At 40.8% G+C, this 19,119-nt stretch overlaps 3 protein-coding genes and 1 long non-coding RNA gene across 6 annotated transcripts in view; 3 read left to right on the top strand and 1 right to left on the bottom strand.

The window, feature by feature from the left end:
* LOC116433259 (alpha-crystallin B chain) overlaps positions 1-3,403 on the bottom strand; it is a 30,733-nt gene extending 27,330 nt beyond the window's left edge. Inside the window, exon 1 of one of the 2 annotated variants that reach the window (XM_076371580.1) lies at positions 2,972-3,403. In XM_076371580.1, coding sequence (XP_076227695.1) covers positions 2,972-3,159 — 188 coding nt within the window. In that variant the 5' untranslated portion in view covers positions 3,160-3,403. The remainder of the gene's footprint in view (positions 1-2,971) is intronic. The other variant, XM_076371581.1, reaches the window with a different exon arrangement.
* A 99-nt stretch (positions 3,404-3,502) lies between these two features.
* Positions 3,503-8,048, top strand: LOC116433266 (uncharacterized). Of its 2 annotated transcripts, none has more exons than XR_004236264.2 (6): positions 3,503-3,639; positions 3,913-4,117; positions 4,456-4,688; positions 5,079-5,470; positions 5,529-5,741; positions 5,799-8,048. It is a non-coding gene; the product is annotated as an uncharacterized LOC116433266 (long non-coding RNA). The 2 variants fall into 2 exon arrangements; XR_012999554.1 differs by having other exon boundaries at positions 5,529-5,649; positions 5,799-8,047.
* Positions 8,049-8,158: 110 nt separating this feature from the next.
* On the top strand, positions 8,159-9,237 carry LOC116433244 (uncharacterized). Its single transcript, XM_031991145.2, has 3 exons — positions 8,159-8,584; positions 8,682-8,814; positions 8,884-9,237. Exons 1-3 carry the CDS (start codon positions 8,455-8,457, stop codon positions 9,128-9,130), a joined length of 510 nt encoding a protein of 169 aa, XP_031847005.1. The 5' UTR covers positions 8,159-8,454; the 3' UTR covers positions 9,131-9,237.
* Positions 9,238-9,589: 352 nt separating this feature from the next.
* On the top strand, positions 9,590-17,945 carry AP-2alpha (adaptor protein complex 2, subunit alpha). The gene is made up of 14 exons (XM_031990900.2): positions 9,590-9,734; positions 10,831-10,920; positions 11,607-11,818; positions 11,935-12,128; positions 12,222-12,453; positions 12,524-12,632; positions 12,831-13,474; positions 13,553-13,684; positions 13,749-13,946; positions 14,018-14,349; positions 14,446-14,714; positions 14,817-14,961; positions 15,035-15,242; positions 15,307-17,945. The coding sequence occupies exons 2-14, from the start codon at positions 10,857-10,859 to the stop codon at positions 15,382-15,384; spliced, it is 2,817 nt and encodes a 938-aa protein (XP_031846760.1). The 5' UTR covers positions 9,590-9,734; positions 10,831-10,856; the 3' UTR covers positions 15,385-17,945.
* The last annotated feature ends 1,174 nt before the right edge of the window (positions 17,946-19,119 follow it).

Here is a 19,119-nt window from a genome sequence, read left to right as displayed (position 1 = left end):
GATTCCTCCGGCATTTCAGCGCGAGGCGCGAACGTTCGTTGGAATTCGTATTCACTTTCGTAACTCGCGGGGGTGGACCTCGGAGAAAAAGATTTCACCGTGTCGCTGTCGCTACTTGTATTTATCCGTGCATTCGATACATCATTAACTCTTTGTAGACGATAGTTTCTTGAAAAACTGAGTTACGTAACGAAGTGTGAAGTAGTATAAAACAAGAGAACTTTCTGATTTCGTCTTTTCTAGGTCAGAAAGCTCTTTTTATAGCTCCTGAATATATTGTATAATTTCACAAGGCAGACATTAATGTTCTCAATTTTTGGTTTCTGGGCTAAATAACTCTAATAATAATAATAACTAATAATAAATAACTCAAATTACCGATTTGCAATTTCTGGTTTTAGATATCGAATCTACGAAGTATCGAGGTATTCGACGGCAAATGTTTAAAAAAACGATGGGAATGCGTAGAATAGTAATAAACTTCTTACAGTACTCTCGAATTCGAATGATCCTGTACGAAACGAAGACAAGATTCTGCGAAGAAAGGCTAACCGAACGAAGCGGCGCTAAAGAAATGTGAAAGTTATCGGGTCAGGGAGGCTCGAAGAATGCAGCGGACTTAAGTACCCGGTGAAATTCATCTCTCCTCCGGCGGACGCGATAACGATCGAATATTTCGGTCGGATCCGGCTCCGTTGAACGAGCGCGGTGTTTACACCTACCGACCGACAGACGATTATGCTAATTGCCGTTAAAAATCAACAGCCGGTTGCGCAACCGGCGCGCGAGAAGTAAGTTACGCGTATCGCTTGCACTTTCCGTGGCCTAGTGACACGTGTGCGCAATTGTAAAATTAATTTGAAACGATCGATAACGGTCTGTCCGTGTCCGTTTCGTTTTTACGACCACCCGGAAAACACCGCGAGAGACAGGCAACGGTTGGCTTACGTAAGAGTACGTTCCCGTAAGTTATAAGATGAAACTTTCGAGCGGCCAGGCTCGATTATGTGCTAATTAATGTTGCAAGTTGAGAGTTATTCGGCCGGCGGCGGTATCGATTGGCTCTACCGAACGACTTCAACGGTAACGCTATCGAGAAGCCAAGTTGACTCAAACTTTGCTATGGCGACTCTGAAAATAGATCTATTTTCATCTCGATTGACTAATAATTCAATTTACCACTGAATCAGTTTCTTCAGCGATTTCTCGGAAAACCGTTAACCCACTATGGGCCGAATTTTTGTTCGTGACTAACAAAATCTATGCAGTACAAAATTAATAAATATCCATATATGAATACAAATTAATAATGTATTCAATACTTTCAATAATATATTTTGTAACTTTTAAGTTATTCTGACGTTAAACTTTCACGCCTGAGTGTATGAAAATTTAAGTTAACTGATTAATTAAAAACGAAATGTTCATAGTAAGACTCCGACCTTTCGCCGTTGACCTAACAGTGCTATCATTGGTTCAGATACACCTCTCGATTGTCTGATATTATAATCAAACTTATCAGCGAAATATTTTCCATTTCAATCGATTTACATACCGATAAACGGACGTTCGATGTAATTGGACCAATACGATCCTGTACATTTCATCGAAATGGTACCGATCCTAATATGGCGGACAAACGTAAACAGACGTTACGTCGCAGCAGCGCAGCATCGATCGGTTTCTTTGTAATCCGTATCGATCAAACGTAAAAGATTGCGTCAGCATCGAGACAGACGACCGAAGATAAGAATCAAGGATAAAAGAGAAAAAAAAACACAAGAGAGGCGCTTCTTAGTTTTGCAGCGTTAAAATATCGTCTCGCGCCGATTCCCTTTCGCTCGCGTCAGAGACGAATTTTCGTCCCGAGCTGTTCTGGGACGCGAACGGCCCCATAAGAAACCGGCGAACGCTCGGCGTACATGTAAACAAACCGTTCGGGAATTTCAATAAAGCGAGGCACGCACCAAGAGCCCCGGGGCTTGTTGATAGCCAATCAAGTACACGGTCGCGCACCGAGTTCTTTCCTCTGCCCATTCTTCCCTGTATCCTTGGCCAAATGCGCAGAGTGAAATTTAAAAAAACGTAAATAAATCGTAGTCAACTTCGTAGCGAGTATCTCGGTAGGACCGACGAGAGAATAATTAAAACTTTATCGATTATTCGCGATCAAGATTGGCTACCCGCTAGCAGCAGACTCAAGTGGCTAATTCGTTGCTAATAACCAAACATGGCTATCGCGTTCGAATGTGTGTATCAATTCAAAACTTTAATTTTCGAATCTACGTGTAGAAATCTTTTTTGTCGGAGTAATTTCGATAGGCTATCGGTTGATAAGCACTAGAAATCGAAAAGCCATTATAGGATTTCGAAAAGCCGTTGTATTGGTAATTAACCGTCTGCACTAGCAAGTTTTGCAGTAGAAATATTTTCACATTGACAAGATAAAGATATTTTGAAACTGGAAGAGAAATTATGCATTGAGGAAAGCTATTTTATTTCAATATTATTTGCATATACTTCGCACTCGGAGGTGACTCTCAGTTACCACTTAATTGACGTAAAACTATAAAATCTGATATTTAATGTTGAACTTTGTACAACGTCTCAATACGTGAAATATTAGAATAAAATAACCTTGTTCCCTACTTGTGATTTCCCTCCATTTAATTTCAAGGAGTCTTCGCCTCGTCAAAAAAATATTTCTAGCGAGAAACTTCCGAGGCAAAGGGTTAAACATCAAATTCAGTTTCACGAGTGCAAAGGGTGAACCAATAGCACCTAAACGCCTCAACGAATTTCTGATAGCTAACGCATTTTAATAGCCAATAAAATATAATTTAAAAATCGAAATCTCGCGTGGTCCGTTTGATACGTCTACGACGCAAGTCGAAAGGGTAATCGTGGCGGGTACGTGCGCGCGCGTAAAAAGGTTAGGTGCGTTTCGGCAGTTACGCCGGTAGCAACGTACCTGGTGGTGCTCTTAAAGAAGTTGTTGCTTTCACGGTTCATTAGCTCGCTACGGAACCGTGACATCTCGTCCTCCATCTTTCTCATCTCGGCGTCGAACCGTTCCCGTATGTTCGAAAACTCGGTGTCGATCACGCTGAAGTCACCGAGCTTGATGGGAATATTACGCTTGATACCACTGTCAGCCATGATTCTCTTCTCTTCGACCGCACTCGTGTCTCTTTCACCAAGCCACTAAAGAGGTATAATAATAAGCACTGCTCTCGCTCTTGCTCTCTCTCTCTCTCTTTTCCTCTTCCCCTTCTCTATCCTGGTTCTCTTCTATCTCTATCTAGCTGCCTGTTTCGCGAACGATCGCTTCTTATGATAGCGAAATACTTGAAGCCACGTATAGAACCGTACTGCGCGATGCCTCGCCTAAGAATGAGCGCGGCTCACCGGCTGCTCCTTAAATAGTCCCGACGCAATCGTCGAACGGCTCGTGGGAGTTCGCCGGCGCTCGGCCGTCCTCGGGCAACCTCGCGGCCGTGCACGCGGTCCAAACCGGCCCCGGCGCTTCAGCCGCGTTTCGTTGGCTCTGCGCGAAATTTTGTTTCATGGAATTAAATATGTATTTCTGACTTGCTGGACGAACGCGGCGAACGAGTGCGTGCACCTCCCGCGAATAACGTGAGTATTCGGATTTCGAATCTTCTTTTTCGCTGGTATATATAATCAATTAACGACTGTGTACCCCTTGCATAAGGTTTGATTGGTATTTTTGGTTTGGCGTGCATGGTTCTGTAGTTGGTCGAGTGATGATTAATTGGAATTAACGTGAAACAACAGGTGGTGAAAATATCTTTATATAACGAAACGGATAAACGAGTTAGCCTTCCTCGGCTAACGAATTAAGGACACCGTAGTCCTGATAAAAAGAACTCATGATTTATCGCCTTACAGGAAAGCATGGAGGGTAGCATCTGTGGAGATCGTAATAAAACATAACGAAGATCTCCGTCGGCAACTGGGTCACCACGGTAATTCAGGTCCAATCATTTTCTTCGCGGACGTTGCTGCCTCCAGAAAGCCCCTGATGCGCTGTGTAATCTAATTAACCGATTGATATCGTGGAAATTTGATTGCCCGTGATTAAGTCTTGTTAACGGTAATAGCGTGAAAAATGGCAACGATGAGGGAATGATTTTACTGAAATCGGCACCGTAACGATAATCGTTAATCGTTCAATCCGTTCGCTGCCGGGGAAATTAAGAAGGTCTCGCCCCGAGCGCCAAAAGTTAATTTCGAAGAAAGCCAAATTGCTTCTTTATTTATGATAAATAATTGCTCGTCGTTTATTTCTTCGCTTGAGATTGTCGTTCGTGGAAAGTAGCTGTTAATCCAAACTTACAGCGCTAACTACGTGTTACTTGTAATTGGCAGCGAATGGGTTGATCGTTTCGGCGAGAAATTTCGTCGTTTTAATTCGAATTCGATCATTTTCAGGGTTCCAACGGCTAACAGGCTATGTCGGGTGCATACGTGTATTCATCTTCGTGGGAGACAATCAATAAGGAAATGATCGCGCGGCGTATTAGTCATCGTCTCCCGCGCAAAGCACAATGCTTCCTCGTGCCTACGAAATCGTAACCAACGTACGCCCACGAATTCTTCTCGTCGGAGATCACTTATTTATCTAGGATGCCCGTAGGCTTGCGTACACTTCCGAACAGCTTGACGTAACTATACGAAGATTTCGTTCAAAGCTGAAAATGGCCCAGCCTCAGCGTTAACTCTTTGTCCCACGATTTCTGCCTCAATTCTGCTCGGCAAAGCTACCGTTCATAATTCACTAGGAAACGAAAAGAATTCGATACCTGTTCTACGTTCACCCTAAAGGTGAACGGTCAACAGAAAAGTACCATTCAATCTCCATTCGGAGGAAACAGATGACACGTAGATCAGTCCGAATTCAATTTGAAATTCTCACCGCGAGGCTGGCGCGATGTTATAGGACAAGGGGTTAATATCGGCGCGAACGTTTCAGGTGTTCTAATTCGGCGCGGCGTTCGAAGAAGCGCGAAGGCCGCTCGTAACGCCGCATAACATTTTTTTTCCCTTTCGTTCAGCCGCATTAAATCAAGCTGCAAATGATGCCGACGCTATTTTCGACGGTTGCAGCGTCACCGCGCGCCGAACTGAATGGAGCGCCGCGTCACGACCGCCTCCTTATTGTTCATAAATAGTCCTGCCGCCCGGCGTCCGTCCATGATTTCCGGTGAATCAAACCGCGCGGAATCATTCCGCGCGTCGTACCGCGACCGGGGGTGGCGGATGCCAGCAGGGGCTGAATCACCCTTGCAGCTCGGAATGGATGAATAACAATCACCGCTCTGTACCGCGGCTTCTCTGCTCTGCCACGCGCCGACAATTTCGACACGTAACTCGGCCGAGGATTCTCGAAACAATGGTCATCTGCATTCTTCTGCGTAGGGTAATTCTGGACGAGATGACTCTGCGGGTAAGACCGCCCGAACTTATTTAGATCATCGAATATCTATATCTTCCATTGTTTTCAGCGGTACACCGAATCTTGCGCAAAGGCCTCAATTGATCGAAAATATTAGGAGTCAGGAAGCGAAGCTAGCCTTCGAGCGATCTCCCTGAAGAACCGACTTTCATGATTACATATACATTTCAGTTAAGTATTAACGGTATTTACGATGCGATAGCACCTTCAGAAGTGGGTCATCCCTCTGCGATTTACCTTATCGGCGACGCGCGCTCGAAAGGTGTTTATGTATCAGTGTCCTGGGAAACGTGTACTCGAGCAACAAATTTCGTTCTAGTTTCGCCTGCCGTCGGACGCGAATCATTGGAACGATCGAGACCGCCGATAAACTGTGTCAATGTCAAGCTGCTCCGAGTCTCCAGACAATGCCCCGAACTCCAGCCGAGAACGAATTCGCTTCTGGTCCCCCGTGTTCCTCGAACGACCACGGAATCCTTAAGTTTCTGCCCCGACTCTGCGTGGGAGAACGCGGCTAACATGACGTCACCTACGTGGGGGTTTTAGTGATCGATAAAACGCGTCACAATGGTCCCTAATATGGATCGGGCACGCGTTCATTACGTCGCGCGTTCCCGCTACGTGCGTTTCTTTTCCTCCGACCGGATTCCTTTTCGAGGAATCTCGGGTGCCGTTTAGAAATGCACTTAGAAGGCAACCGTCGGCAGGTGCAACCGTTCGCGTCGCGCGAAAATGATACGCGCGAGCCGGTGCGTTTAAAAATCGCGTTTCACGAGCGCCGGTTGCAGCGCGGGACGCTCGAGGAAGTCGAAGAAGTTACGAATAGCTGGGTGTCTTTCGTGTAGAACGTAATTAGCGCGGTAATTACGTTGTCATGCGCATTTCGTAGGCTGAAGACGGGAATGAGATTGTTCGGCCGAGCAATTATAAGTGGTATACGGGGTATGCCGTAGAAAACAACTAAACGGAGAGCTGCTGAAAAGATAGTAGCTGCTCGGTACACGCCACCGACTATTAATAGCTAACAAAGTCCGAGAGAGCTATAGCATCCGAGGCCAGATTCGAACGAAGGAATTCTTTAACCATTCGACCCTTTCGACTGTCATTCCTGAACGATTCAATGTCGAGGGTACGGCCCGAAGTAACACGACTTCGTGACCTCTCTCTGCGCCAACTTCCTTCAACCGCGGACGAACGGAGAACAATAAAACCGTTTCGTCGTTTCTGCCGATGAACGTTGATGATAGAATTAAAGTTTCCAATGGACACGCTGAGACTTGGCTCGTTCCGTGAAAAATCTTCCGAGATTGTTATTCTTTAAATTATCGCAGTCAATGTATTTCAATGATTACAATTGAAATGCAGGGATAACTAAAAAACTGATGATTCTTTAAAAAGAATAGGCTAGAGGGTCATCATGAAATTTGATTGTTTAGAAAATATAATAAAGCACCGAAGTTTTTTATAGGAATTTATATCGTGTTTCGCTATGGGAAGACGAAAATAGTCGGTGTAATACATTGCAGCCGTAAAAGGCGATTTCATTCAATGTTTCGCTACCAAGCAGACAATGAGCACTTAATAGTAATTTGTACTTGGCTTACTTAGAGCGATTGACTGAGGAGCACGAGTCGTTGTCGTCGTACGACGACTTCGCATCGGTATCGGTGACTTGAGTGCAAATGGGGCTTGAGGTTAACGCGCCGTGATGTCACTGTCTGATATCATAGAGTCCACTTTCTACTTTGGCTCTCAACTTCGACCAAAATACTGGCCTCAGATTTCGGGTTACATAATTTGTCATTAAGAAATTTCTGCGCGTCGCCTTCGCGTTCGGTCCTCGTTAACTTTGTAAATTATACTCGGGTTTATGCAACAACGTTCCCGCGTTGAAATAATAATCCAACGGATTTACGATCTCGCGAATTCGTTAACGGATTTGCAACAACTTTACCGGAAACCTATGAAACCCGACGACAACCGGTTTGTTAGAAACATTCGCGGTACGTGGGTTTGCAATGCGATCTGGTTGCAACCGCATGCTGTGCCTGTGTACGCGCCTGTGTTCGTCTTACCAATAAAATACCGTGAATAAACATTCGGTGTCCGAACTGGTGTTGAATTATGTTTTAATTCGCCTTGCAAGCAATCATCGCTGTAAACTCTGCAACAGTGTTTCGTTGTTTGTAAATTCGAGTCTCCTGCCAGTTGCCATTTTAAGTACGGTAACCGTGCGCTTCTAAATTCGATCTGAAATTTTCAAGAATTCGCTGTCATTTCTTCTTACTCGATAAAAATGGGAATCGTGTTTATAAACGGGGCACAATGTTGTATCGATACGAGACAACCGAGTTGTTTGCGAAATCGTAAACACGGTTTTCGTGACGTCCGTTATATCTGGTACCAGCTGTACCCTTTATCTTCAGTACGCGTGAAAAAATGCCGTTACACGCGAGTTAATGTGGCGGTGGCCAATGTCACTGCCACGAATAAACCGTGAATACGTAACGCGAGCGTCCGTGGTAAATTGAACTGATTGTGCAACCGTTATTATTTTATGAACCTCCTTTCTTCGATACACAGCGTCACGGTGCATACATTGTCAGCGGAACTGCCAACAAGGAAATACAAATTGTTTATAAATAAACGTGCACCACGCGACGCAGGTAGCTCTCTATTGAAATAGACGATGGTTTTCATTGCAAAATGAATTTCAATGAACCAAAAGGAGGGGCGAGTAAACGTCCGTTACCGAGACTTTGTGCTGTATTATATTTAAATGTCTGACAGCGGTGTGATTTATTTAGCTCCGAAGTAAATGCTATGATAATGGTCGGTATATTTATATTGAATAAGGGAGGGAAGAAATTCCGTTTGAATTGCCGTCACTTGTCGCGCTGCTTGATTGCTCTTAACTCCCCCTTGCGTTTACCGACGGTACTAAATTAACGTCTTGGCGAAGTTTGTCAACGATCATGAAGGGAACCGTGGAAAATGCTTCGAATAGGCGTCCGAGACGGGGGGATGAGAAAAATCAGGCTAGCACGAAGAAACCGTTCGACAAAAAGAAGTACAGGGCGCAAAAGTACAGCAACAAATACAAAAGTACGTCGGGGACCGTGAGAGTAACATGAGTACATATAGGTTAGATTCCATGGCCGAATGTTTGTTGCCGTGAGATTATCGTGCATGATTTTTTCAGTTAATCAATGGGAGGAGCGCAGGAAAAAAGCGATTCTACGAGATTATTACAAGGAACGTGAGAAGAGCGAATGTCAACGACCGAAGCAACCGGTTTCATTGAAAAGTGATGATCCGAATGGAAATAGTCAGCAGTATGTAACTGACAGTTTACGTTCAAGGTGTGACGATAAGATTAATGTAACCGCACTTACTATTTATAGGTCACATCCGCCGAAGATAAGTGCATTTCATAAAGCTAAAAAGGAGTTCTTGCGAAAGAAGGACGAGAAGAGGAAAAAAAGGGAGGAGGCTATGCGAGTGAAATCTGAACGAGAAGAGGCACTTAAGAAGTACAAGGAGAAAAGAATGCAAACGTATAAGAGACTTTCGAAAAAGACGAAAAAGGGTCAACCTGTAATGAAAGACAGGTTAGAAATGCTGTTGGAGAAAATACAGCAACAGGTGTAAAATATTTGAATGTGATGCGTACAACGCAAGGTTACCCACCTGGTTTCTTATATCTGTACATATGTTGACACGAATCTTCAATAAAGTACCTTGTTTCTTAAAAATAAGTCATATTTTGATATAGGTTTCCACTTCTTCGAACATTACCATTCACGAAAGCGTTAAATTAAATTCCAATTTAAAATTGGTGAATTTAGCAAACTTCGCTGCATCTCGAGACAGCGTCCAAGCCACGCGAAAATTGAAATGTCCATAAAATTAAGTCGTTCGTCGATTCAACGTCGTGTTCGTTATTCTCACAAACTGCGATTATTAAAATGACGAACGATACTCTTCGTTTTCGGATACGAAATAGACAACGGCGATTATAATGATTGCAAAAAAAAATTAAACAATCAATGAAACTTTCCGCGATTCGAATATGAATTTGGCTGCGCAACACTCAAGGCGCAGGCGCAATGGCATTTGACGGGCAGCCGTCAGCTAGTCAGCGGTTGCAAATGGCGACAGCCACGAAATCTCTGGCACCGACTCGCGAATAGTTTCACGCCTACCGAGTGCTGCGTGATCGAGCCGTGCGTGAAAGTTACCTTAACTCAGATCGGTATGTACTCGAAACTGATCGTATAATCGGCGCGCACAGCGAATAACCTTTTGCCTTAGAAAACATAGTCGCGCTTGGTGGCACTCTCCTCCTGTACACGACAGCTCTTTTAAGGAGATAAAAAGTCACTCTGCGACCTGTTTCTCCCCTTCGAAATATTCGTTTTGTCCGCTCGATCGATGCATCATGATCTTCGACTAATCTTACGGCGAGCGTTACCGCGATTCGCAAAGAGAACAATCGAAAAAGTTTTCACGTAACGGGTGCCACTATCAGCGTTTGCACGGCACTGCTGTCAAAAAGTGTTTGGGCAGCGGAATCTAGGACGCGGTACCGGCTTAATCGCTCGATTTTCCTTTCGAGCGTCTTAATATTCTGTTCTGCATCACACTGCCTGCCCTTTCGATTTCTCTCCCTTTCATCCGCTGTGCTAGCTTTTCTCAATGATATTATATACTCGAATTTGATACACCGAATCGTTTTTCGAAGTTCCTCTTCAGACCGAAGGGCTTGCCTGTTCGAGTACTCTTAATCAACGAATACGTTCGGATCGTTTTTTTTTAAGCTTCATTCCCCTGTGCATCAGCCATGTGTCATTAAATGACCGTGTACAGTGGCTGACGAAATATGTTCGAACGTCTTCGTTAAAAAATTTAATAAACAAATTACCGCCGCATTATACCGAACAGTTTTTAATATTTTTGCCACTGCCAAGTAGATAGTACTGCATGAGCTGTATTTGCGAATTTTGAAAAAATAGTGTGTCCTATATATGTGACAGATACAGGGTGTTGACTCTCAATTCTGAAAGATTACAAGTATAACAAGTTGTTAGTACAAGAGACAATTCAGTTAAATATAATGTGACGTTTAATTGATTCTATGATTTTTATGTTGCTTATTCTTATGAAATATCATTTTGATACTTTTATACGTCTGACTTTTTTTTAATTCGGCCTATATAATTATGGCTAATACATTTTTGGAGCCATTATGAAAGAGGGGAGTCGTTTAATTGTGAAAAGATATAGCTTTGAATTATTGAAGTACTCTTGTGTAGATACATAAGTACCTTTGAATGTGCTATGTTTCACAGGTGGTTTTTAAGAAGAAGAAGACAAAATGCCGGCTGTTAGAGGAGATGGAATGCGAGGATTGGCTGTGTTCATTTCCGATATCAGAAATTGTAAGTGAAGTTGACCATATAATTATTATATTACAATTTTATGTATTAACTTCATAAGCTATTAAATTGTACTTGATTATACGATCATAGTATTTATCTGTAATATTACAATGTTAGATAACATGGAATATAAGTTAGTATTTGGATCATTGAAATTTTGACCCACGTTCTATCCATTCAGAGATACGATGCCATTGAAACTAATGTAACACGCAATGTATTTAAAGCAGTCAAAAGTAGGAGACAGGGGGCGGAGTTCTGATATAGTCATATCTCTCTGATTATAGCTTGTCTTTTAAACACCAATATGTAATACTTGGCATAATGTAATAAATGTTTATTGAACCTAACACTTTGAATATCCTAAAGAGAATTTTATGAAAATAAATAATAATGAAATGTGCATTAGTACATTAAATTATTATATGTAAAATAGAATAAAAAAAGCTAACAGATATAGAGCAAATCAATACAAGCAAACTTTGATACCAGTCCAAGTGGCATAGAGCCATTATAGTTTTTTGTGAAATCTATAACAAATGTATACTTCTATATACATATAAATATATATGTTGAATGTTTACATATTTTATATATATTAGTATTTTATTTAAGAAATTATATTGCCCATAAACTATATTATATTTTTAAGTATTATATAAATACCTGACTGTTGGTCTTATCAGGCAAAAGTAAAGAAGCGGAGATCAAGAGAATAAATAAAGAATTGGCAAATATTCGGAGTAAATTTAAAGGAGACAAACCATTAGATGGTTACCAAAAAAAGAAATATGTTTGCAAGCTCCTCTTTATTTTTCTGCTTGGTCATGATATTGACTTTGGACATATGGAGGCTGTCAATTTACTTTCATCTAACAAGTATTCAGAAAAACAAATTGTAAGTATTAATTCTGTGAGGAGCTATTTATGATATGCTTTTATTTATCATCACAAGTACATTGTCTGTAATTAAAAAAGAAACAATTAAATGTGTAAATATTTTATTAATTTTAGGGATACCTTTTCATATCAGTTTTAGTAAATACGAATAGTGATCTCATTAAGTTGATAATTCAAAGTATAAAAAATGATCTTGCGTCCCGTAATCCAGTTCATGTTAATCTTGCGCTTCAATGCATTGCCAATATTGGCAGTAAAGAGATGGCTGAAGCTTTTGGTAATGAGATACCAAAATTACTTGTTTCTGGGTAGGTTTATATAAGTATTTCATTAGGTTTAAACGTGGTTTATTAAACTATAAAATGGTTGTTAACATTTTTTATTATTTTGTTATGGTATAGAGACACCATGGATGTAGTAAAACAAAGTGCAGCATTGTGCTTATTAAGATTATTGCGCACTGCCCCAGATGTTGTTCCTGGTGGAGAATGGACTTCACGTATAGTTCATCTGTTAAACGATCAACATCTTGGTGTTGTTACTGCAGCAGCATCTCTGATAGATGCCCTTGTAAAAAGAAATCCAGATGAATACAAGGGGTGTGTTAGCTTAGCAGTTTCAAGATTGAGCAGGGTATGGCATAATTTGTTAAATTCGCCCATGGTCGAAAGATACTTCTTTGATATTTACTCTATCTCATTAGATTGTGACATCAAGCTACACAGATCTACAGGACTATACATATTATTTTGTGCCAGCACCATGGTTGTCTGTTAAGTTGCTGCGTTTACTACAGAATTATACTCCACCTGGTATATTACTTCAACTCCATTTTTTTAATTAAGCACCTAAACAGAAATGGAAATAATGAAACTTTAATTTAAAAAATTTTCCTAACAGTAATCAAACCTTTACTCTCGTAAAAGTGTCAGATTTTAGTAACTTTCTGTTTAGGTCCTTACAGATTGTAGTTATAAAGCAACTGAATTTTAATTCTAAAACTTTAACAGCTGAAGATCCAGGTGTAAGAGGCAGATTGAACGAATGTTTAGAAACTATATTAAACAAAGCTCAAGAACCACCAAAATCAAAGAAAGTACAACACTCTAATGCAAAAAATGCGGTGTTGTTTGAGGCCATTAGTTTAATTATTCACAATGATAGTGAACTGCCTTTGTCGGTCAGAGCGTGCAATCAACTTGGCCAATTTCTTTCAAATCGTGAAACTAATCTTCGCTATTTGGCTCTGGAGTCCATGTGTCACTTAGCTAGATCTGAGCTATCGCACGAGGCAGTGAAAAAGCATCAAGAGGTTGTTATTCTTTCTATGAAGATGGAGAAAGACGTGTCTGTGAGGCAACAAGCTGTAGACCTTCTATACGCTTTATGTGATAAGAGCAATGCAGAAGAAATAGTACAAGAAATGTTAAATTACCTTGAAACGGCCGATTATTCGATTAGGGAAGAGATGGTTCTAAAAGTTGCGATCCTAGCTGAGAAGTATGCTACCGATTACACTTGGTATGTTGATGTTATATTGAATCTCATTAGGATAGCTGGTGATTACGTGTCGGAGGAAGTTTGGTACAGAGTTATCCAGATAGTCATCAATCGAGATGACGTGCAGGGATACGCAGCGAAAACTGTGTTTGAGGTAACTAATATACATTTAATCGATTTACACACGTCTTAGCGTGAAAATTTCTTATAACTTTAATCTTTACTTGACTAGGCCTTGCAGGCACCAGCTTGCCATGAAAATATGGTGAAGGTTGGTGGCTATATACTTGGCGAATTCGGAAATCTCATTGCTGGTGATCAACGTTCGTCACCGGCTGTGCAATTTCAATTATTACATTCCAAAGTGAGTTACATACGTTTCAATTAATTACATTTAATGTATTAACGTTAATATATTCTCCTTTTAGTATCACTTATGCTCCCCAATGACTCGAGCATTGTTATTATCGACGTATATTAAATTTGTTAATTTGTTCCCTGAAATGAGACATCAGATACAAGATGTCTTTCGACAACACAATAATTTACGTAGCGCAGATGCGGAGCTACAACAGAGAGCTTCCGAGTACCTCCAATTAAGTATTATTGCATCCAGCGATGTACTTGTAAGTAATTTTCCATAATCAAATAGAATATATAGTCCCGTGAATAATTATTCGATTTAACTGTTTTACAGGCAACTGTTTTGGAAGAGATGCCTGCGTTCCCCGAGAGAGAATCCTCCATTCTTGCAGTGCTGAAAAAGAAAAAGCCTGGTAGAGTGCCTGAGAATGAAACCAGAGACAGTAAAAGTCCTGCGCCGAATGCTAATCATCATGCAGAGGCGCCTGCGGCCGCAGCAGGAGCGGTTAATAATACATCAGCAGATTTATTGGGTCTTTCTACGCCACCGTCTTCTCAACCGACCAGCAATACAGGAGTACTCCTCGACGTGCTGGGAGATATTTATAATATATCAAACAAAGTCGGTGCTACAAATGGTGCCCAAAATACGTATAATCCTAAGAAGTAAGACAGCTTTAAAGCTACGAATACTCTTAAAGACATCGACACAGAGTCTTCGCGACACGCTGTCTTTTAACATCGAGATACTGTCTTTTCTAGATTCGTTTGTAAAAACAACGGTGTACTATTCGAAAATGATTTAATTCAAATCGGAGTGAAATCGGAATTTAGACAAAATTTGGGGCGTGTTGGTTTGTTCTACGGAAATAAGACTCAATACGCTCTTCGTAGTTTTCAAACTCAACTTTCTTGGACAGAGGAGAATCAAGCAAAATTAGCCGTACAAGTGAAGCTAGTCGATCCTGTGCTGGAAGACGGTGCTCAGATTCAACAAATGATCAACGCGGAATGCATTGATGACTATAGCGGTAAAGGAAAACATGTTACATAATATTCCAAGAAACACCAACTAGATGCAACACACAATTGACAGTTACCGAGCTGCTATTAAATTGTTTTCGTCTGTACAGATGCGCCGAGTATGCTCATATCTTTCGTTTACAATAACGTGCCACAAAAGATAACGATGAAATTACCATTGACGATCAACAAATTCTTCGAGCCGACGGAGATGAACGGAGAATCCTTCTTCGCGAGATGGAAAAATCTTGGAGGGTACGTGGACCACAAAAATATGCCCTAAAATGTTCCAATTATTTTTTATATGTAAAAGCGAATGTCTTTCCAGAGCGAACCAGCAGCGTTCGCAGAAAATATTCAAAGCTCAACAACCAATAGATCTATCGCAGGTTCGCACGAAATTGCAAGGATTTGGAATGCAGTTACTGGACGGTATCGATCCGAATCCTGATAATTTTGTCTGCGCGGGTATAGTACACATGAGGGCACAACAAGTAGGATGTTTGTTACGTTTGGAACCTAATAAACAAGCGCAGGTAACCTTTGCACGAGGAGTACAATATCTCGCTTTGTCAATTATTAATGATACTATATTTACAGATGTTCCGTTTGACGGTACGTTCGAGTAAGGAATCAATGTCAGTAGAGATCTGCGACCTGCTGGTGGACCAATTTTAAAACGGCCTAGCAGGCGTGAAATTAATCTAAGATGCATTAAAAACGCCGTGGGAAGACATATCGTGATTATAAAAGGATGTCGTCTCTCGACGTTCAGAAAGATACTGATGATTATTTGTTAAGAGATATTCGTTGTACCCAAGCTTACGCTCACAGCGCGGTCGTGAGAACTGAACCCTTGTGTAGACGGAGCGTTGTTACCACGTATAATCCTGAAAAAAAAAATGCAAGGCATAGGATTGCCGGAACACACAATCAACGTTATCGTGTATAATTATCGCATATAATTACGTGCATGAAAAACAAACGAAAAAAAAAGTCTAAAACCAAACATCGTATGCAATGACCATAACGGACAATATTAGTCCATGAGCGAAGGTAACGAGCATAATGATTACCTTTGTCCTTTTCTCCTCTTCTCTCTTGTTTTTTTTTTTTTTGGTTTGATCTAACGCATCTTTAGCAAAAATCATGATTCGTAATTTATCTAATGGAATTATAGATGTTTATTGCCACGAGTATTAGCAAAATACGTATGGGGACAGTATCGTAATCCGATCATTGACATACATTTTTTTACAAGAGATTTATAGCCAGGAACTTTTTTCCGCTGCGCGTTTTTTTAATCAGTTTATCGTACTGAATAGTATTTTTTTAAAAATAGGAATTCCGTATTATCGATCCGTTGCGTTCTCGTGGCGCTCTTTCATCTATGCCTCCTTAGCTCTTATTGCGCGTACGATCCCTTTTGTTTCGTACCGATTTCGATTTTTTGAGATTATTAATATTATTACTCTATTATTATTATTATTACTATTATTATTATTATTACTGTTGCGTGAGCGAGAGTAAATTTGGGCACGATGACAGTAGCTGTATGATATTAGTTGTTTATCGTAGATTTCTTTATATTTAACGGAGCTCAAAATTTCTCTTGTAATTAGTAGGGTTCGATATCATCGCTCCTGCCCCCCCTCCCCATCCCCCCGTCCCCTATTCCGCTTCTTCCCCTAGAGATCTTCTTTTACCTCAGCGGTTGGTGTATAAAAAAAAAAAAAAATCCATGGCTGGTCACGTTATTTGGCTCGCAGAAGGGAAGCGATTGAGTTCAGGCGAAGCATGAACGAACCAAGAATTGTCTTAGAAGTAACTTTTTCTAATCGTCTATTAACGAGTCTTGTGTGAGATGTATATTTCAGTAGTATATCTTGTACAGATGATATTTGCGGATGCGTTCAACGTTAATTATGTTCCCGTTAGCGCTAACGAAGGAAAGGAAAAGAAAGGAAACAAAAAAGAAAAGAAAAGAAAAGAAAAGAAAGGAAAAGAATAGAGCAGCTCTGAGTGACGCTTGAACCGCGTTTGCATCTCGCGACTCCCACGCTTCGATTATCTCCTGTCTATCTTTGTTATGAAAATTGTAAAGCTCTAATTGAATTGTACATAAGAAATCCATTGATTAAATGTGCTGATAAGAAGCCATTGCACGAGACACACGAGTCCAGGTGTTTGCTGGCACGAGGATCTACAATATCGTCTCTTCCTGCTGTTTCATTTGTATTTCTTTGTCACGCGAACACGAGATGTATATTTTTTCTTCTGTTTTCTATGTTCGTATAGCATAAATTTATATTGGAAATCCCCCTCTCCTTATTCCACCTGTAATTTCACCTGTTATTTTCTTTGTTTACGTACATACGTATATATATATATATATATATATATATATATATACCTATAGAGCGTGTTGTCATTTGCATCAGCATGACCGCAGAGATTTGTGTATGAATCGCGTTGTTAAGAACACTAGTGTCTCTCACATTGAAGTCTCCTTTGTAACCGAATCGAAAGATTTTACATGTGCCGATGTATTTCAACGATCGTTTAACGATCGAGTCGCAGGGAACGCCAAAGGTTTCGTGATCCGAGGTATCGGTTTCATATTCGAAATTATGGGATATCCTTGATCGAGATCACTCGTCGATCGAATAAAAGGAAAAAAAATAACACGATTAAACGAGCCTCCGCTGTTTCCTGTGCTCAACATTCTTCCTTTTATTCGACCCGTTGCAGCTAAGAAAGTGTTCTCGTCGTTCTTTTTAATCGATTCCTCTCATGAAACACGCATCTTTCGATCTGCCGAACGTTCAATCTGAGAAACGAAGTATCATCGCGGACACGCGTTGATACCGGGCAACGAAACGATTCACAGGATGCATGCATGCGTGCACGTGCTACACAAGTTATACGATCGAAGTGGCTATGCTTTAAGTAACGCTTGTTCGATACGTTTTAATCCGTGTTTACCTCGACGGAAAAGAGCAAAAGAGAAGAGAAAACATTCCTGACATTCGAACAGAGCGCGAGCAAAGAAATCCGATAGCCATAGAAGTATATTTTGTAAGTCGGTCGGGTGATTTTTCAAGCTTGTTCGTTTAAATCGTATATATCTGTACAGGCTCAATTATTATTTAAGACGATCATTTCGAAATTAAGTCTTTTATGTTAATGTTAAGTCCCCCTGTATCTTTTTTCTATCAATGAACACGTTTTCCCAAGGATTGCTTCGCTCTCGGATTTTTCATTTCTTTTTGTACATATATCTCTAGAGAAAAATCTATACGATCTTGGTTTTCCAACACACACACACACACACACACACACACGTACACGAGGAAACTCCGTGCAGAGAACGCTAATTGTAAATATAACGTGTGTGCAAGGCTCCTCGGACACAATGAACCGCCCCAGTCATGGATTTGTTAATGCGATTTATGTTTCGGAATGGCTGACGAGGTTCATGTTTATTCCACTACTATCGCACGTGTCTCTATGTACCGTGTTTATCATTACGGAAACGTGAATCATGTTGTTCGCCCGATTATACTCACACTCGAGTGACTCGCATATGTATGTATATATATACACGTATACATATACATATACATATATACAGGAAATTCGACAATTTCCGAACCAAACTTTAGCAGAGTGTTCTATCACGAAAATAGACGGGACGATGGAAGAAGCACAGCGGATGTAAACGTAGTGGCCTTGATTTAACTTTTCACTGTGTCTCGCGCGATTGAAGTCATTCCTTCCAAAACAGCACCACTCGACTAATCAACGTTCCGGGAAAATCAATCTTCCTTTTCATCTTCGTTCATTATCTATTTTACTGATTCTCTGCAAGCATCGGTCATACGTTTCCGTTACGTGCGCCATTTTTAATATTACCATATAGATCCGAGTAGTCCAACAGTTAAATCGGTAACTCGCGTGGATAACGTTAAAAAGTGGATTCGTACTGTTTTGGAATTCAGGACTTCAACATCATCCCTCGAATCACGATTGTTTTGACTTATTTCAACGTCTGCACGACACCATCCTCCACTCGGGCGTAGAAAACACTATTAAAGCTCGAAAAATTGTCGGACACCCTCTGTGCACCTTGCAAGCATAACCGATCGTCTAAACCTGGAATCGCGAACGTTCCTCGCTTCCAGACGCGCGGCGGACATTCTAAAAAGGAAAATGTCAAATTCGATACTGCAAGATACTCAGAGAAACTCGTTTTTTCCACGTTGAATCGTTCACAGCGCTAGGAACCGCGGAACTGTCCGCGAATCCAGTGTCAGGTGATTTGCCTTGTATACAGACGTGCGTGGATGCGTATATACATATAAATAAAGCATATATAATTCATATAAAAAAATATATATATTATATATATTA

The sequence above is a fragment of the Nomia melanderi genome, chromosome 10 (genome assembly GCF_051020985.1).
Source record: "Nomia melanderi isolate GNS246 chromosome 10, iyNomMela1, whole genome shotgun sequence".
Lineage (NCBI taxonomy): Eukaryota > Metazoa > Arthropoda > Insecta > Hymenoptera > Halictidae > Nomia > Nomia melanderi.
The sequence above is the reverse complement of the archived record's forward strand: the minus strand, read 5'-3'. Positions and strand labels throughout refer to the sequence as shown.